The sequence below is a fragment of the Sphaerodactylus townsendi genome, linkage group LG02, assembly GCF_021028975.2.
Source record: "Sphaerodactylus townsendi isolate TG3544 linkage group LG02, MPM_Stown_v2.3, whole genome shotgun sequence".
NCBI lineage: Eukaryota > Metazoa > Chordata > Lepidosauria > Squamata > Sphaerodactylidae > Sphaerodactylus > Sphaerodactylus townsendi.
This window is the reverse complement of record NC_059426.1, coordinates 123,501,285-123,518,329: the sequence shown is the minus strand read 5'-3', so window position 1 is coordinate 123,518,329 and position 17,045 is coordinate 123,501,285. Positions and strand designations below refer to the sequence as shown.

The window sequence follows — 17,045 nt, the reverse complement described above, 5'->3', positions numbered from 1 at the left end:
TGGAGGAAAACTTCAATTAAAAGTAAAACCAAATGGGCTAAAGACCATTGGAAAGGTGGTGTCCATAAAGTCAAGACATCAGGACCATTTCACAACTGACAAAGGATTGCTTTCTCAAGCACACAGCTAGGCAAATCATAGATTTTAAATAAAAGTGTCAGCCCAATTCTATTTTCCCTCCACATATATATATACACACATATTGTTTGTCTGGTCACACAATATTCCTCAAACCTTCTATTCAAAGGCTGCCCCCTTTCTCCTTCCATAGTATCAAAAGTGTTCTTGTATTGTTAACAATTGTATAGTACTCAGAAATTCAATAAGAAAATTATCCCTCTAACTTCTTTATGCTTGTTCATTAATGGAACAGGAGGCCATCATATTGCAAGTCATGTTATGTCAGAGTTTTATTGACATAATCTTTTGCCTGTCTGTCCTACTTGGACAAAGCAGCTCTGTTTTTTTAGGATGTAGCACAAAGCATTTCCAGTCATTTCACTTCTTCCTCCAAAACTTGCTTACCTGGCTCTCTTGGAGTGGGCTGAACCAGTTCCATGAATTGAAGCAAAGAGATGAGATTTGCCCATGGGTAGTGCCATGTAATTGGCACTACCTCCAATACATAATTATACAACACAATATTGTCTCATTAGAGAACTGAAGACATAACACTTGAAACTAGGGTTATGCATATGCTCTAGCAGGGCTGCTTTCTCTTTCCCCCTTTAAGAAAGATTGGAATACTCCTTTATTGCCACTCATGCAATTAATTACTAAAGGAAATGAGCCTGGGACATAAGTCACCTGGACATCCAGATATTCAATGTCAGAATATCAGCATGCTTTTCTCCATGTTGCAAGAGTTGGAAAGGAAGCTGCCTGAGCCTTCCCAATGGGCAATTCCTACAATGGTCAGGTGGTAGCAGCAGTTATGTGAAGAGGAGTTGGGAACCCCTGGGAGAGAGTAAAGAGGTGGAATAGGACATTACAGGGCAAACCGGGCCTATTCTACCACAGGCTTATTTATTTAGCAATGTGAATGGGAATCCAGCCAATTATACTGCCAATTTATGTAATGGGGGCAATTTTTCGAAAAGAGAACTATGGCCACAGTGGCCAATCTGGGCAGACTGAGCAAAGTCATGTGGACACATTAGCAATAATGCAGTAGGTTGCATCATCACTACAGCATCTGTACAAAACAAAGAGAAAAAATAGGCTGAAGGAGGTACATCCAGTGTGATCATTCCGCACCTCACAACTGACATGATGCCCCCCACCCAACAAATTACTTTCTGTGCAGACAAGATGAAACTGACTAAACTGAAGAAAAACAACACTGCAAAGGATTCCAAATCTCTGAGATTGATGCCATATATAATATGGGGTAAGCTCTGTATGGAGAAAAGGCCACAAATCTTTATGATATTGAATCAACCAATGGAAGGAGCAAAATACTTGTAAAACTGGGGGAAAATAACGAAACATAAGCATGGAAAAAAGAATGCAAAAAAGCCCACAGTCAAGCAATTTCTGAATCAATATCTACCCTCAGACAGTGAGTTCTTGTATGGAATGATTGGTTTAAAAATGTGCACTATTTCCAATTTATTAAAAATGAGCTCCACAGTAGGAAATGGTAATGGAAATCTTCTAATGCTACAGTAGTATAGATGGTTCCTTTATCATAACGATCAGCTGTGGCTCATTGGTGCAAAGCATCTGCTCGACAATTAAAAGAATCAGGCAGTAGGTGACATGGAAGACCTCTACCTGAAACCCTGGAGAGCCACTGCCAGTCAGAGAAAATAATCATGACATGGACCAGCGATCTGACTGAGCAGAAATATATATTCATACATACAGTCAAACAAAACAAAGGGCAAAATATTGCACTGGATGGTTTTCATTGGTTTGGATTGCATTAAAATAATTTCTGTCAATGGAGTAGCCATTCCACACCTACACATCCAGTTGCAGCATAAAATGCTAACCAAAAAACTGCCTGTAGGGAAGATATGGAATGGTTTGGTATACCCCAACCTCATCAGATCTCAGAAGTTAGGCAAGATCAATACATGAATAGGAGATCATTACGGGAAGGTTCTGCCAAGGACAGCAATGGAAACCTACTCTGCTACTCACTGGTCTTGAAAGTCCTTTGCTAGGGTCACCATAAATCAGTTGTGACTTGACAGAACATACATAATACATAGTGGAATGAGGAATCCCAGCAATAGCATGAGTAGGAAGTTATTGGTCCGTGGCAGGAAGGAAGAATCAGTGCATATTGCCTCCCTTCCATTCATGGAAATCCACTGTCCCATCCTTACCAACAGCCCAGTATAGACAGCCCCTCCATGGGTTGGCCCCTCCATGGGTTGGGTGAACATGCAGGGAAAGAGAGTAGGCACACACATGCTAGCCCAACAATTGCCAGGTTGTCTGCAAGGTGTAACTGGGTGGCTACACATGCACTAATTCCTCATGACCAGTTTTGCTACTTTCTGAACTTTGTGGAACATGGGGAGTATGTGCCCTGCAGATGACCAGGAAGTCACTCCAAGGTATGCTCATGCCTGCTCTTGTTCCCTTTTCAGTCAAGCAATGCTGTGGGCAGTCATCTGTTGCTTTATTGTGATTATGATACTAATAATGATCTTTTTTGGAAACAGAGGAGCCTGCTAGTTCAGACCACATAACCAAGAAGTTCAACATCCAACTTCTCACACTGGCCAACAAAATTAATCTGTGAAGCCCATGAGGAGGGCATGTAGGCAATAACCCTCTCCAGTTGTTGCCTTCCCCAGTAACTGGTATTCAGAGGTATGCTGTCCCTGAACATTTTTATGTAAAATGTATTTTGATGTCTATTTCACTTTGTAAACCTGGAGTAGCCAACCTTCAGGTGGGGCCTGCAAATCTGAAATTACAACTGACCTTCACACTATGCAGATCAACTTCCCTGGAGAAAAATGGTTTCTTTAGAGGGGGGACTCTATGGCATTGTACCCTGCTGAGGTACCTTTCCTCCCCAAAACCTTCCCTGCTCAGACTCCACCCCCAAATCTCCAGAATTTTCCAACTACAAAACACTTCAGTCTGGATGATGCTGAATTATGCACGAAGGCATACCAGAATGAAATCAGTTGAAGTTATATTTAAAGAAAAGTTACTAAGCACCTGTCAAGGATCCAGGCTCCTGCCTGTCTTCTGCCCATGAGTACATTTTTTTAACCAACACACAAAACAATATTCAAAAAATATGTTAAAAGTTTATTAAAACTAACAAAAGAAAAAACAACCAAAGGCAGGCATAATACATCAGCAGATTAATGAAAAAAGTAAAAATAAATATACCAATAAAAGTCTGGTCCTTGTAATCTGCATAGTATCTCAGAATAGCCTTAATTATGAAAAGCAAGTAAAGTCCATGAGCAACCTTAACAAAGTTAAGTTAAGTATCAGTATAGACTATAAACGAAAGTCAAAAGATACAAAACAGGATCAAGATTAGCATGAGAATGAATCCTTGATGGTAACTTAGGTAGAGTTGTAGGGAAATGGCTCTCGTGTCAGGTAATTAACCTAACGCCAATCAGGATCCTAAATTAGTTGGGCTACAGATGAATACAGTTTTATCTCTCCCATTCCCAAAACCTAAGCAGTGACTTCACCAGTTAGAAATCATGGCTAATTAGGAGTGTCTGTAGTCATCAAGGTCTTATCAGTCAACAAATAGTGAAGGCCATTTCTCTTTACAAAACATCAGCTGTAAGCACTAAGCTTATACAGTGGCACAGTAACCCCCAATAAGCTATATAGGTCAGTACTTAGAATGGCTTCAGAAAGGCCAAATACATTTTTAAAGTACAATTCCTTGCCAGCATCAAAACGAAAGCAGTCTCTAATAGCATCCTTACTTATGCATAATAGCTTCACCAGAAACAACTAGATAAACAAAGGAATTTCAATAATAACTTCCCTCAATCAACTTGAATTATGCAATCCTGCATGTACCTTTATCTAATTAGGAATTTTTGAAAGAACAATAAGCAGATAAACCTTGCACCATCAATGAAGTGACAAATTTCATGTCCATGTAAACTGGTCCATGTACACTTGCTGAGTTAGTCACAAACTCTCAGCCTAACCTGCCCAACAGTGTAGCTGTGAGAACAAAATGGAGAGGAGAATTATGTAAGCTGATTGTGATCCCCATTGTGGAAAAATGAAGAATATACATGAGGTGAATTAGCTGAGATGGGTTTGCCTTTCATGTGTTATATAATATGCATGCTTTGTACTGATCACAAGAAATCTACTGAATTTATCATACAATGTAGTGATACAAAGTTCATATGACATACTTGACTTTAAAATTTGACAGTATGAGTTGAGGATTTTTGTTTATTTTTGTTCTTGCTCTTTGTTTTTAAGTGCTTCCAAAAGATGCTGCATTTTCAGTTTCTTCAGGTTAAAAGATTCATTCAGTCAAAGAACAAATAATAAGAAAAAATCTCATAGTACAAATGGTAAGCATAGTTATTTAGAAGTGAGACTCCATGAATTTAGTACAATTTGATCTCTAAATACCATGTTTTGGGTTGCAGCTTTCTGTTCTTTAAGGGGTTGTTTGTTTGGTTTTTGCTTAGGTCTGGCATTCCCCACTGCCACTATCACTGATGAAGGTAGTATCTTGCTGATATACCAACACAGAGGGAATTAACAAAGTGCTGTGAACAGTCAAGTAGCTGGGCACTGGCTTTGCAAGCTGTCTCATTTTTTCTGTTCTATGGCTATGCAGAAAGCCTGAAGAATCCAGTCTCTGTTATTCTGGACATTGTACTCAGTCAGTTTCAGGAGTTTGTCAAAATCCTTCTTAGTATAGGTAAAATTCATCAAGTGATATGGAGACTGACAGCCAGCAAGAGGGACTGTACCTTCTTCCATCTCTGCTTTGCTACGTTTCACTCCTGGAAAGACAGATGGTCATTTTAGAAGCTAGAACTCTAGGAATATACATGGAGTTATTCATGCATCCTTCAGACATTAATTACCAGGCAGAATTTTTCTGTTATCGCAAATTGTAACAGTTCATGAGTCATGACCAGTTTTGAATCAAAAAAAGCAAGGCATGTAGTTGGGCTTGATTATTTATTGTGAGGGGGGGTATTCTATTCTGCCTCTTCAAAATCTCAGAAGGCATGGAATTGCTCTTGGATACTAATCTGATGCTTGAGAAACAGGTAGCAATGGTAGCTGGGAGTGCCATTCTCCAGTTTAGGAAGGTTTCAATAATTCCTGGAAACCACAGACCTGGTGCCAATATTACAATATTAGTAATAACAAGATTAAATTACTGTAATGTATTCTACATGGAGCTACTTTAAAGATGGTTTGGAAACTACCAAAGGTACAGAATGCTGCCACCAAGGAAGAAAGTGTTTCCAATATGACTAAGGAAAATTACTGGTAGCTGCTCAGTCTCCCCTGAGCCTCAGGCATTATCTCTGTCTCGTGAAAGGACTGAAAACTACCATAGGTGTGATGTTCCTTTTGCAGTTCTACCATACTGTACTGGCTGTTGGATATGACTCTCTCTTGGAGCTGAGAGAGCTTTGAAGAACTGAGACATTTGGTCTCATTTGGCAGGAGGAAGGCAGGATAGAAGCAATTTTAAATAAATACATGCCCAGGAATCACTACAAGGTCCACATCTCTCCAAGAATACAGCAAGTATATTGGCTCCCAGACTGTCTGAGCAGTTGTTTCCACATGGCAAAATTATTAGGGTTGGTCAATACTAAAAAAATTCGGTAAAATTCGGATTTGGGTATTTTGGGGCATAAAATGATTTGTATGCCTGAATCCGAATCATAGCCGATTCGGATATGCCCGAAAATTCGGGTAAATCCGAAAAATTCGGGTCCGTTTTATTATTTTTTTGAATTTTTGGTGTTTTTACACGTTTTGGCCTGCATGGGGTGCAATTTTAAAGCTAGCAGCACTAAACTTTCAGGATATCATCTGGAGACTGTCCTGATTATTCTCCCCAAGTTTGGTGCAGTTTGGTTCAGGGGGGGCAAAGTTATTGACCATCAAAAGGGGTGCCCCATCCCCCATTGTTTCCAATGGAAGCTAACAGGAAATGGGGGCTACACTTTTGAAGGTCCATAACTTTGGACCCCCTGAACCAAACTTCACCAAACTTGGGGAGTATCATAGGGACAGTACTTGTATGATACCCTGAAATTCTGGTGACAGTAGCTCTAAAACTGCACCCCTCATAGTCACCCAAAAGTTTCCCCAGATTCTGTGCTCTGTAGTGGCTGGCTGGTTTCCATTGCAGCCAATGGGAAATTTCTGTGGGAGGGCTGTGGAGTGCACATTTCTCATGATAAACCCACAAAACTTTCAGGGTGTCTTCAGGAGAGTCTCTTCATGACACCATCCAGGTTTGGTGACCATTGCTTCAAGGGGTTCAATGTTATGGGTAGGGTCCATCTCCCACTGCCCCCATAAGCAAAGTTCCTAAACACTGGATGGTGTCATCCAAAGACTCTCCCTGAAGATAACCCCTGAACATTTTGTGAGCTGTACCCCTTGATAAATGTGCACCCCACAGTCCCTCCACCAGAAATTCCACATTGAAGCAGCAATGCAGCAAGTCACTGCAGAGAAAAAAAAAAGAATCTTGAACGGCAAGAATTTTTGGGGTGATTATGTAGGGGCGCAAGATTTTAGACATATCAGGCACCAAAGAATATCAGGGGTATCATCAAGGAGACTGTCAACTGATGACACCCCCCAAGCTTGGTGCAGCTCTTGGACTGGGGGGGCAAAGATTATGGACCCTCAAAATGGTAGCCACCATATCTCCTTTAGCTCCTCATTGGAAACAATGGGGGATTAGAGGCCCCCCTTTGAGGGTCCATAACTTTGCCCCCCTGAACCAAACCTCACCAAATCTCTCAGGGGGTGTCATCAGGACCAGTCTCCTGATGCCATATTCTGAAATTTAGTGCCACTCAGCTTTAAAAATTCCGGTTTTCATGTTTTCACCGCTCCTTGCACATGAAGCTCTGCTGGAGTGAGTGAGCGGTGAAACACGCCAAACCAAAGCATTTTTAAAGCTAGTGACACTAAACTTTCAGAGTGGCTCATCAGGAGACTGTCCTGATGATACCTCTCTAAAGTTTGGTGCAGTTTGGTTCAGGGGAGCCAAAGTGCCATGGACTCTCAAAATGTGTAGCCCAACCCCATCCCCTATCAGCTAGCACTCGAAACAATCGGGGATAGTTGCCCCCCTTTTGAGTTTTCATGCCTACACCGAACTCCACCAAATTTGGTGGGCAACATCGGGACAGTCACCTGATGATACCCTGATAATTTGGTGCCGATACATCTCAAAATGCGTCCCCTCGTAGGTATTCCCCAGAAATTTGCCCAAGATTCTTTGTTCTGCAGTGCGACTTAGGCTGTATTTAACAGTCAATGGGGAATTTCGGTAAGAGGGGCACTGTGAGGTGCACATTTCTGAAGTTAGTAGTGGTCACAAAACTTTCAGGGTATCTTCAGGAGAGTCTCTAGATGACACCATCCAGGTTTTGGGGAATTTTGCTTCAGAAGGGGCTTAATTCTATGGGACTCAAAAAAGGGTAGGGTCCATCTCCCACTGCCCCCTGAAGTAAAAGTTCCCCAAAACCTGGATGCAGTGTCATCCAGAGACTCTCCTGAAGATACCCCTGAAAGTTTTGTGGGTTTACTCATGAAAAATGTGCACTCCCACAGCCCTCATCAGAAAATTCCTATTGACAGCAATGCAGCTAAGTCACTGCAAAACAAAGAATCTTGTGCAAATTTCTGGGGGGTGGCCTGCAGGGGGTGCATTTGCTAAGATGTAGATCCCGGTACCAGTATTTCGGTATATCATCAGGAGACTGTCACTGATGATACCCTCCAAGTTTGGTAGCGAGTTTGGTTCAGGGGGGCCAAAGTTATGGATGACCTCAAGAAAGGGTAGCCCCTCATCTCCTTAGTTCCCATTGGAAAAGGAATGGGGAGATAGGGGACACCCCTTTGGGTCCACATAAGCTTGGCCCCTCTTAAACCAAACTGCAATTAAATTGAGGGTATCATCAGGACAGTCTCCTGATGATACCCTGAAATCTTGGTGCTGATATGTTTAAAAATGCTCCCCCTGCAGGCCAAAATGTGAAAAAACCCCAAAAATAAAAACGCAATTCGGCTGGTGATCCGAATCCCATGGATTCGGATCTGTTAGGATTCGGACAGCTCAGATTCGGCCCCTCCTCGTCCGAATCCGTCCGAATCAGTGTAGATTTGGTAAAAATTCGGATTTAGACTGTCCGAATCTCCAACCCTAAAAATTATACATGTGTACTAATGGGTTTTTTTAACCTGGGTCTACTTTATCCCGGGGTGACCATTTGCATGGCTGCCTGCTTTTTGAAGAAATCCAGTGAAGACCAGAAGGAAATACTCCAGCTTGTTTCGCATGAACCTGGGACTTCTGTATTTACATTGCAAGCATATCTGAGCATGCCCGGTGTCCCACATTCTGATTAGCTGTTGTTTTTGAGTGGCAGCTGCAAGCATATCTGAGCATGCCCAGTCCCCTGCATTCTAATTGGCTCTTTTTTTGAGTGACAGCTTGAATGAACATCAGGCAAGGAGATCAGGCAGCTGGACAGGAAAAATAAACCATTTCTGCTCCCAACTGGTGTTCACGCTGTACCAGTTTCACCCCAGGATTTTTAAAAAGAACCATCAATTTGGTGGTTTTTGAATATCCTGGGATGAGGGAAATGTCATGGGGCAAACCCGCTTTAGGACCAGGAACCATGCAGAATTGTTGTAAAATACATCGTCTGACACTTTGCTAATTGGAAACTATTCTGTTTCTCCATATTCTGTCCAAACAGTAGCTTCTTGTTCAGAGTACAGGTTGTGCATCAAACAATTAGATTCAGAGTGGTACATGATGCTAAATGACTTGCTCATCTCTATCTATAACTATGATGTCAAAATGGTATGAATCTGAAAGTGTTATTTACCAGGTTCTTTGAAGTTCTGAAAACTATCAAGCACAAGTGGGAAATGAAGCACTATGGGAGCTTTTTTATTCTCATCATCAACAAACAGGTAACATTCTCTTGGATTCTTCTTGTCTTCCTCACTCAGTGAAATCCTGGGGAAAGGAATTCCCTGCTCCTCGCAGTATTTTTCCATTTGCTCTACAGACTATAGCATAAAAAGGAAGAGAAGTGTTTCAGAAATTATTATTCAGGCTGAAGGTATGCTATTCATTGTGGGTGAATATTAAATGCTAAATGATGTAACCACAATATAGTATGATTTAACCAAATGGGGGAGGCGAATACGGAACGTTCCTGGATCCTGCTGCAGCTGAGAGCTTTTCTGCAACACATTAGCTTCCAGCTGTCATTGTTAGAGCCATAACAGAGGGGCTGAAAGCAGTCGGGAATCATGCCTGGATCAATAAGGCTGGAAGCTAGCATTGTTATGGAGAGAGGAATTTCTTCTTCCTGAAATTCATTTTTTAGATATAACCACTGATTCCTTTTGAGGGTTACAAGTAATCTAATCTGATATAAAGGCATGGATGGCAATCTGAAGTGCCAGAATTGGATATAACAAGTGCTACAACCAAGACCCTACTTAACCTTCACCTACTGAGTGAAATTTTGAGAGGAATCCCTACATTCTCTAAACCCTAATAGATCCACGAGCACAGAGCCCTTCATGCTCAAAACTTTAAAATGTTATATCTTTTTTCACTCAATTTTACTGCAATGTTCTTTAGCACTGCTGCACCAAAGATTAAAAATGAAGTCTTTAAAAAGATTATTCATATTTAGGAGTTGGCAACTCCTCAACAATTTTTTTTTGAAAAATGAAAGTTTTGTAAGGAGAGGCATGTTGCTGAATGAGATTAAAACTGACCTGGAAAGGGGTATCCAGGGAATAATCAAATGATAAAATGACATCCACTTTTCTCTCCTCCCTCAAGAGTGGGGGACAACTGGTATTGATGAAATATGCAGCGTCAACCAATGATATCTCATCTTCTGATGGAGTAAGTCTATTAGGGAACTGGTCTAGTTGACAGTCTGAAATACAATTAGTTTGTTACTCCTACACTATGTAGCAGTCTGATTTCTCCAACTGATTTTTTTCCTTCAAGGTTGATTCAAGAATTTCTAAGAGAAGGCAAGAAATAGCAAACAGCCATATATACAAAGAGAGGAAGACCTTTATTCCATAAGAACTTTGAATGAAAGTGAGAGAGAATGACCTCATATGTCACATTACAGTGATCAAAATCACTTGTGCCACACTGGATTGCCAGGCCAAAAGAGCCACCATAAGGGGGGCAGCTTCCCCAGGCAGCAGGCAGAGAAGAGGTGTCATTAGCCAGGTTAGAGGCTGTGGCTGCCTGCCCAGGTATTGCATGTGCCATACTCCAGGTTGCCCCTACCCCATGTTAAAATTGCTGGCCCTCCTCCCTCTGTCCTCACAGGTTCCTTTCAGTGTCCCCTCAATTCCCTCCCAGACAAGCGTCTTCCTCCTGGTGTTGCGCATTCACTGGGATTGAGCTCCCAGGTAGCTTTTTTTCTCCCCCCAGTCCCACACTGTACAACTACTGGCCCCTCCATCCAAATAGAATAAGCAGAAAGGGCAAAAGGTGGACAAAGGAGGAAAGTGGTCCGTTCCAGGCCAGACAATTGGCAGTTGTGCCCACCCATGCCACTATCACGTAAAGATGTAATTACTGACAATTTATAGAGGTCAACACAATTTGTTTTGTTTTGGTTTTCTAAAAACTGCTCCAGGTCTAACACTGGAGCAAGGGACTGGTCTATTGACATATCAAATGCCAGAAAAAAAGAGGAGGGAGTTTGAACAGAAACAAGGCATGCAGGATTTCTACTTTTGCCCTTTAGATACAAAGAAAAGGACCCTTTCAAAATGCATAAGATTTAATGAGAGGATTGGGAGCGTAAAAATTCAGTAAGAGTCATAAATTAAGAGCATTTGCTGATTATTTGGTAGAGGTTTTAGAAAAACCCTTAAAGGGAGCTGGATTTTTAATGTCAAAACTGAAAGAGCTTGGTGTATTAGCAGGATTTAAAATTAATAAACACGAAACAAGGGTTTTAGAAGCATTATGGGATCAAATAGAGTTGATTAGTTAAACAGACTTTAAAATTGAAAAAAAGTGAAATATCTGGGTATTATATTGGCAAATATGAATTGCATGTTATTTCATGTATTTGCCAAGGTTGAATAAACTCCAATTATGGTTTGTGGTTTTGAAGAGTAAAAGAATAAGTAAATAGATAAAATAAAGAAAGGTGTGAACCTTATTAGTAAGAATAATTAACCTTAATGAGATAGCAAGTAGTAAATTTTTAAGTATGTTTACATTGGTGCAGACAAAATCATGATCCTTTTTAAAGGTTTTTGTGTGTTTTCCGGATGGTCTGGTGTGCTTGGAGCATTTTTCTCTCTATGTATGTATGCCCTTAAACTCTTAATAAATAAAACTCTTTCACCACACTGTGGATCTAGCACTGCTCATTCTTGCTGACTGGTAACAATATGCCCACCAATACAAGGACTGGAGACCAATCACAGATGTCCTGTTGTACAAATAGGTGTACTCTGAATTCCCAGCTTTCATTGTTTAAAAAGTAAATTCCTGATCCTTCACGTGTGAAAATATGCCTTTTTCCTTATATGTCCTCAAGGGAAAGAGATAGAAATGTAACTTTTTAAAAAATAAATAAATAAAAGTTGAGAATTCACAGAAATTCCTACACATACTGGTATAATAGTACGTTGCTACAACAGTATTCTAATGCAGTTTTATTAAAAAAAATTAAAAAATTGTGCCACAGGGACAGATCAGGACAAAGGGTGGGCATGGGGGCTGGAAAATCCAAATTTTCCCATCTACAAAGCAGCCATCCAGACTTGACTGAGTTTTCCAAAAACTTTGGAGCAAAGCAAATTTATAACAGAGAGAAAAGCCAGGGAATTTCTCAGAGCTGCAAGAATGCACCATAATACTGTGGGAAAACTGGGGGTGGGGGATGGGGGTGGGAGGGGGATTTCCCCAAAGCATTGACTTAAGGACATATAATCAATGTGGAAGACACCAATGTGTTGTTTGGATCAGAAACAGCTTCGTATTGTAGAGCATACTGAGACAAAGGCCTGATTTAACTGTTGCATCTCCCAAGCAGAAACTGAGTTCACTCTTCAGGAAAAGATATGTATCCAGTGTTATGCTTTAGAAGCATATCTCTGAATTAAACCACCATGTTTTTAGTAACAGAAAGTCAAACTAAATGTGATGTTCAATTTGTGGCTGTCCCAAGTTCACTGTTGCCATTCTACAGTGAATTTTAAAATGCTATAAGACCCTGATCCAGCATGGGCTTGTGCTGTGGAACTTCTTTCCCCCTACCCTGCACCTTTTCAGGCGCTTAAACAGCAGTAAGGGGTGTGCCCCTATGGCTGTTTTGGCACTTCAAAAAGCATGTGAGGGAAGAGCTCCACACTGTGGACCAGCACCACATTGGAGCCTGACAACATTTTAAAATCACTGCAGTGAACTTGTGGTGGCCACAGGTTTGCCATCATATTTAGTTCAGCCCAGAATCATAAGAATGGAAAAGAAAAGAAAATTTCATGAACAGCTGGTGAGAGAGGTTCAGAGGATAGCTAAATTAGTATACAGTAAAATGCTTAGAACTGAGTCCAGCAACACTCTAAAGAGTCCAGCAACATTTTAAAGTCCAGCAACACTCTAACGTCTAAGTCCAGCAATACTCTAAAGAGTTCTAAAGGACTCAGATCTAGCCAATGAGACAGTATTTGCTGGAAAAACAAAAAAAGCTGCAGTTACCTTTCCATACAGAGAATTGGCTATCTTCGCAGTAATCTTTGTGCAGATGTAAACCCTTGAGAAAATTATGGGCATGATAATGCAAAGGACGATCAGTTAAAACATCTCTTATAACCTCAGACAGCATCCCTTCAGGGCAGATCCAAGACGTCTCCAAGTAGGTGGACTTCTGAGGCGGAACATGACCTCTCTCTGTGAAAAGAAAAATGGCACTCCTTATTGCTACATTATACCATATTAGTCTTCTAGGAATCTAAGAAAATAAATTAGAACCCACTTTTCCAAAGAACAGAGAGCCTGCTTCAGTTATGGTTGAAGATTAGATGCTTAGCCCCCACCCTTCGATGCACCCAAGTTACTAAGAGATTCTTTTGCTGTCTCCAGGGAGGGGAAGAATGTTGCAGCCAGGCCTGTGCAAGTGGTTGCTTGGCTCCAAACTCCACAGCAGCTCTGACTGAGCAAAAGGACTGTGACCTGTTCTGTCTATTATACCTCAGAGTTCCCTGGTTATTTTTATTGTACTATTATATACAGTGGGTGTGACTTTTTATTGTAAGCTGCCTTGGGCCCTACTTGGTGGGAGAAAAGTGGGGTAGATGTTTTTTAAAAAAATCTATATATATAAAAAGCTAACCGTGTATGTGTTGATGACAGTGTACCTCAGTAACTGCTGGGCCAATTCCTCTGAAAATTCCCAGCCACTATAGTCAGTCAGGCAAGAGTGTTTTTAGATGTTCACATACCTGAAATTTCATACCTGGACCAGGTAAAACACCTTTTTCCTGGCGCTCCCTGGTGAAGGACATGCAGCTGCCTGTGTATAACTGTCACTAGAATGTTCGTGCTGCTTAGAATGTTCACTCAGACGGCCAGATATGAGCAGTGAAAACAGTACATAGGCAGTCACTCGAGTGGAAGTGAAACACATACACACACATACACATGAGGGAGAGGGAAGGAAGGGGGGAGAAGAAGAAGAAGAAGAAGAAGAAGAAGAAGAAGAAGAAGAAGAAGAAGAAGAAGAAGAAGAAGAAGAAGAAGAAGAAGAAGAAGAAGAAGAAGAAGAAGAAGAAGAAGAAGAGGAGGAGGAGGAAGAGGAAGAGGAAGAGGAAGAGGAAGAGGAAGAGGAAGAGGAAGAGGAAGAGGAAGAGGAAGAGGAAGAGGAAGAGGAAGAGGAAGCAGAGTTTGGATTTATATCCACCTTTCTCTCCTGCAGGAGACTCAAAGGGGCTTACAATCTCCTTGCCCTTCCCCCCTCACAACAAACACCCTGTGAGGTAGGTGGGGCTCAGGAAGAGAGCTCCCGCAGAAGCTGAGACTAGCCCAAAGGTCACCCAGCTGGCATGTGTGGGAGTGTACAGGCTAATCTGAATTCCCCAGATAAGCCTCCCACAGCTCAGAAGGCCTTGGAGAACTGAGGAGGGAATCAAACCACAGTTCCCCCCCAGATTAGGATACCACAGAAGCTCTTAACCTCCACTGCCACTGAGAGGGAGGGGTGGCGTCAGAGATGGGATCCAGCAGGTTCTCACAGGTTCCCGAGAGTAGGTTACTAATTATTTGTGTGTGCCGAGAGGGGGTTACTAATTGGTGATTTTGCCACGTGATTTTTTGCCTTAGTTATGCCCCTCCTCTCAGAAGTAGCGCGCAGAACTTGGGGCAGAGCAGTCTAGCAGGGAGGTGCACCGGTGTGCGTGGCAGCTCATGCTCTCGTATGCATTTGTTTCCCACCCAAGGACCCGGCGCAGCTTGGCTGACACATTGTCCTTGTCACAGCCCTGCCCAGGAATGCATGCCGCCCCTGGAATATCCAGCCATCGCCGCCGTCGTGCCCGCGCCCAGCCCCATTGGCACTACGCCACAGCTTTGAATCCTCATCACCATGGGAATCCTGTTACTAAAATTTTGGATCCCACCACTGCTGGGTGGCATGCAAAGGGAAGAGAGGGAGGGAGAGGAAAGGGATGGTGGGGGAGGCATGCAAGGGAAGAGAAGTGAGGGAGGGGAGACAGTGAGGGGTGGCATGCAAGGGAGGGGAGGCAGGGGGCCCAGCATCTTAATATGATCCACCCACCCTAGCGGAGGGAAAGGGAAGGGAGGGAGGGGGAGGGGTGGCATGCAAGGGAAGAGAAGTGAGGGAGGGAAAGAGGAGTGAGGGAGTGAGCATGCAAGGAGGACGGGAGGAGAGGGGCCAGGCAACCCTAGGGATTCCCTGAATACTGCAGTTACAGTTAAGAAAACCAGGCATGCATTACTCAGGAGTAAGCTCAGTACAGACACCATGACATACTTTGAATGGCTGCGTCGCGCCACTCAGAGGGTTTCCTCAGAAGCGACACCAATTGCCACCAACCAAACTTACCTCCCAGGTAAAGTGATCATGACCAGCCAGCTTCTAGATGTGTGCAAGGAGGGGTGCCTTCTCCATCCCCCCCCCCTTACAAGGAATGTCGTGGGCACACATCATCGGATCTTCGATAATCGCACAGTATCAGGCTGCGTGTTTGCATGAGCATGTACTGCTGGCCTCTGCAATTGATTTGCTGCTACTGTTCCTTTTTCATTTCACCACAATAAGCCACAGCAACGCGTTGCCGGGCCACGCTAGTAAATAAATAAAACACTGATGCAAATAGATGGAATGTCATGAAAGTGTGCCCACATGAACACAAACAATCTCTTGGGTTTCCTGGGTAAAGTTAACAGTCTGAATCCTTTCAAGTCTGGCTTCAGGCCTGGACATGAGACAGAAACAGCCTTGGTCACCGTGGAGAATTACTTGTAACAGGAGATGGATGAGAGAGTGCAACTCTGTTGATTCTCCTGGAAATCTCAGCAGCTTTCAGTGTGATCAACCATAGTATCCTTCAGATTGCCTCTTGGAGTTGTGACTGCAAAGCACCATTTTGTCATTGTATCTGGGAGGCAGTCTCTGTCTTTATATATGTGTTGTTCTTTTTAAAATTATTTTAAAGATGTGTTTTATAAAGATTTGCTTTTAATTGTTGATGCCTTGGTGGCCCTGATATAAAGTTTGTAAACAAAAAGTTAAAAAATAAAGCTTCGTTTCTTCTACAAGAGTTATTTACAAGAGTGTTAGCTCAATCCATAGCTCCACGCAGCCAGGGATGGCTCCACTGCGGCACTGCCTCACCTCCAAAAGCCATTCAGGCAGCACAGGCAGGTGGCAAAAAGAGAAAAAACTCTAGCCACTGGAGAATCCCCTGTAGCATTTCCAGTGGCATGTCTTGACTCCTCCAGTGGTGGCGTACCCAGGTCGAATAGCTAATAGAAGCTGATGATGATGATAGACTCTACTAATCTCCACCTATGACTTCAGCCCGCCATACTGGAGAATTATCATCCACCTGCAATTCAGTGGAGCTTCGGAAAATGGCAGCTGCCGCTCTGGCCTCTTGGGGATGCGCAACGGAGCCACCACCTTCCAGTTCCTAGCCCCCTTGGCTACCTGTCCCTCTTAAGCCAGTGCATTCTTCCAACTCTTGTGCTTTGGGTGAGGTGTACTTGCGCCATAAATGGCTCAAGGCTAGATCAGCTCCAAAAGTGAGTTGCTCCCCCCAACACACACACACAATCTGGATAGGGCAATATGTGTTATTCCTGTACTGATCACTTGGTGTTTAACCAAACAAAAAGAATTCCTACCAATATTTCTTATTTTGCTTCGAATAAGTTTCTGCCAATATGCATCGGTGCTGCTCAGTTTATTCCAGTCATCAAGCAAATTCACAGCAAGAGTATTGCTCCATAATGCTGCAAAATCAAACATGTTTAAGGAGATATTAGGTCTTATTTGTACTATACTGTTCTACCCAGACAGTAAATGGCATGGAACACACCAGAATCTGCAGTGTCTACTTAAAATAATAGTGTTTGTTCTGCCAATAATAGTTGTAGTTGTCTTACCTGCGCATCCATTTATTCATACAAATTAATTAATCATATTTCTTATATTTACCAAGCAACAGCTAAAACATTAATAGGTGTGGAAAGTGCTGTCAAGTCAGATCTGACTGCTGGTGACCCATATGACCCTCAAAACATTGATAAGAATGTCCAA

The 17,045-nt window shown here is 42.4% G+C and overlaps 1 protein-coding gene across 1 annotated transcript in view; it reads right to left on the bottom strand.

Moving 5' to 3' along the window:
* Positions 1 to 4,782: 4,782 nt before the first annotated feature.
* LOC125426342 (cytosolic phospholipase A2 delta-like) overlaps positions 4,783 to 17,045 on the bottom strand; it is a 43,336-nt gene continuing 31,073 nt past the window's right edge. Inside the window, exons 17-21 of the mRNA XM_048484600.1 lie at positions 16,631 to 16,738; positions 12,965 to 13,156; positions 9,994 to 10,160; positions 9,084 to 9,270; positions 4,783 to 4,979 (exon numbers count right to left, since the gene is read on the bottom strand). Coding sequence (XP_048340557.1) covers positions 4,783 to 4,979; positions 9,084 to 9,270; positions 9,994 to 10,160; positions 12,965 to 13,156; positions 16,631 to 16,738 — 851 coding nt within the window. The remainder of the gene's footprint in view (positions 4,980 to 9,083; positions 9,271 to 9,993; positions 10,161 to 12,964; positions 13,157 to 16,630; positions 16,739 to 17,045) is intronic.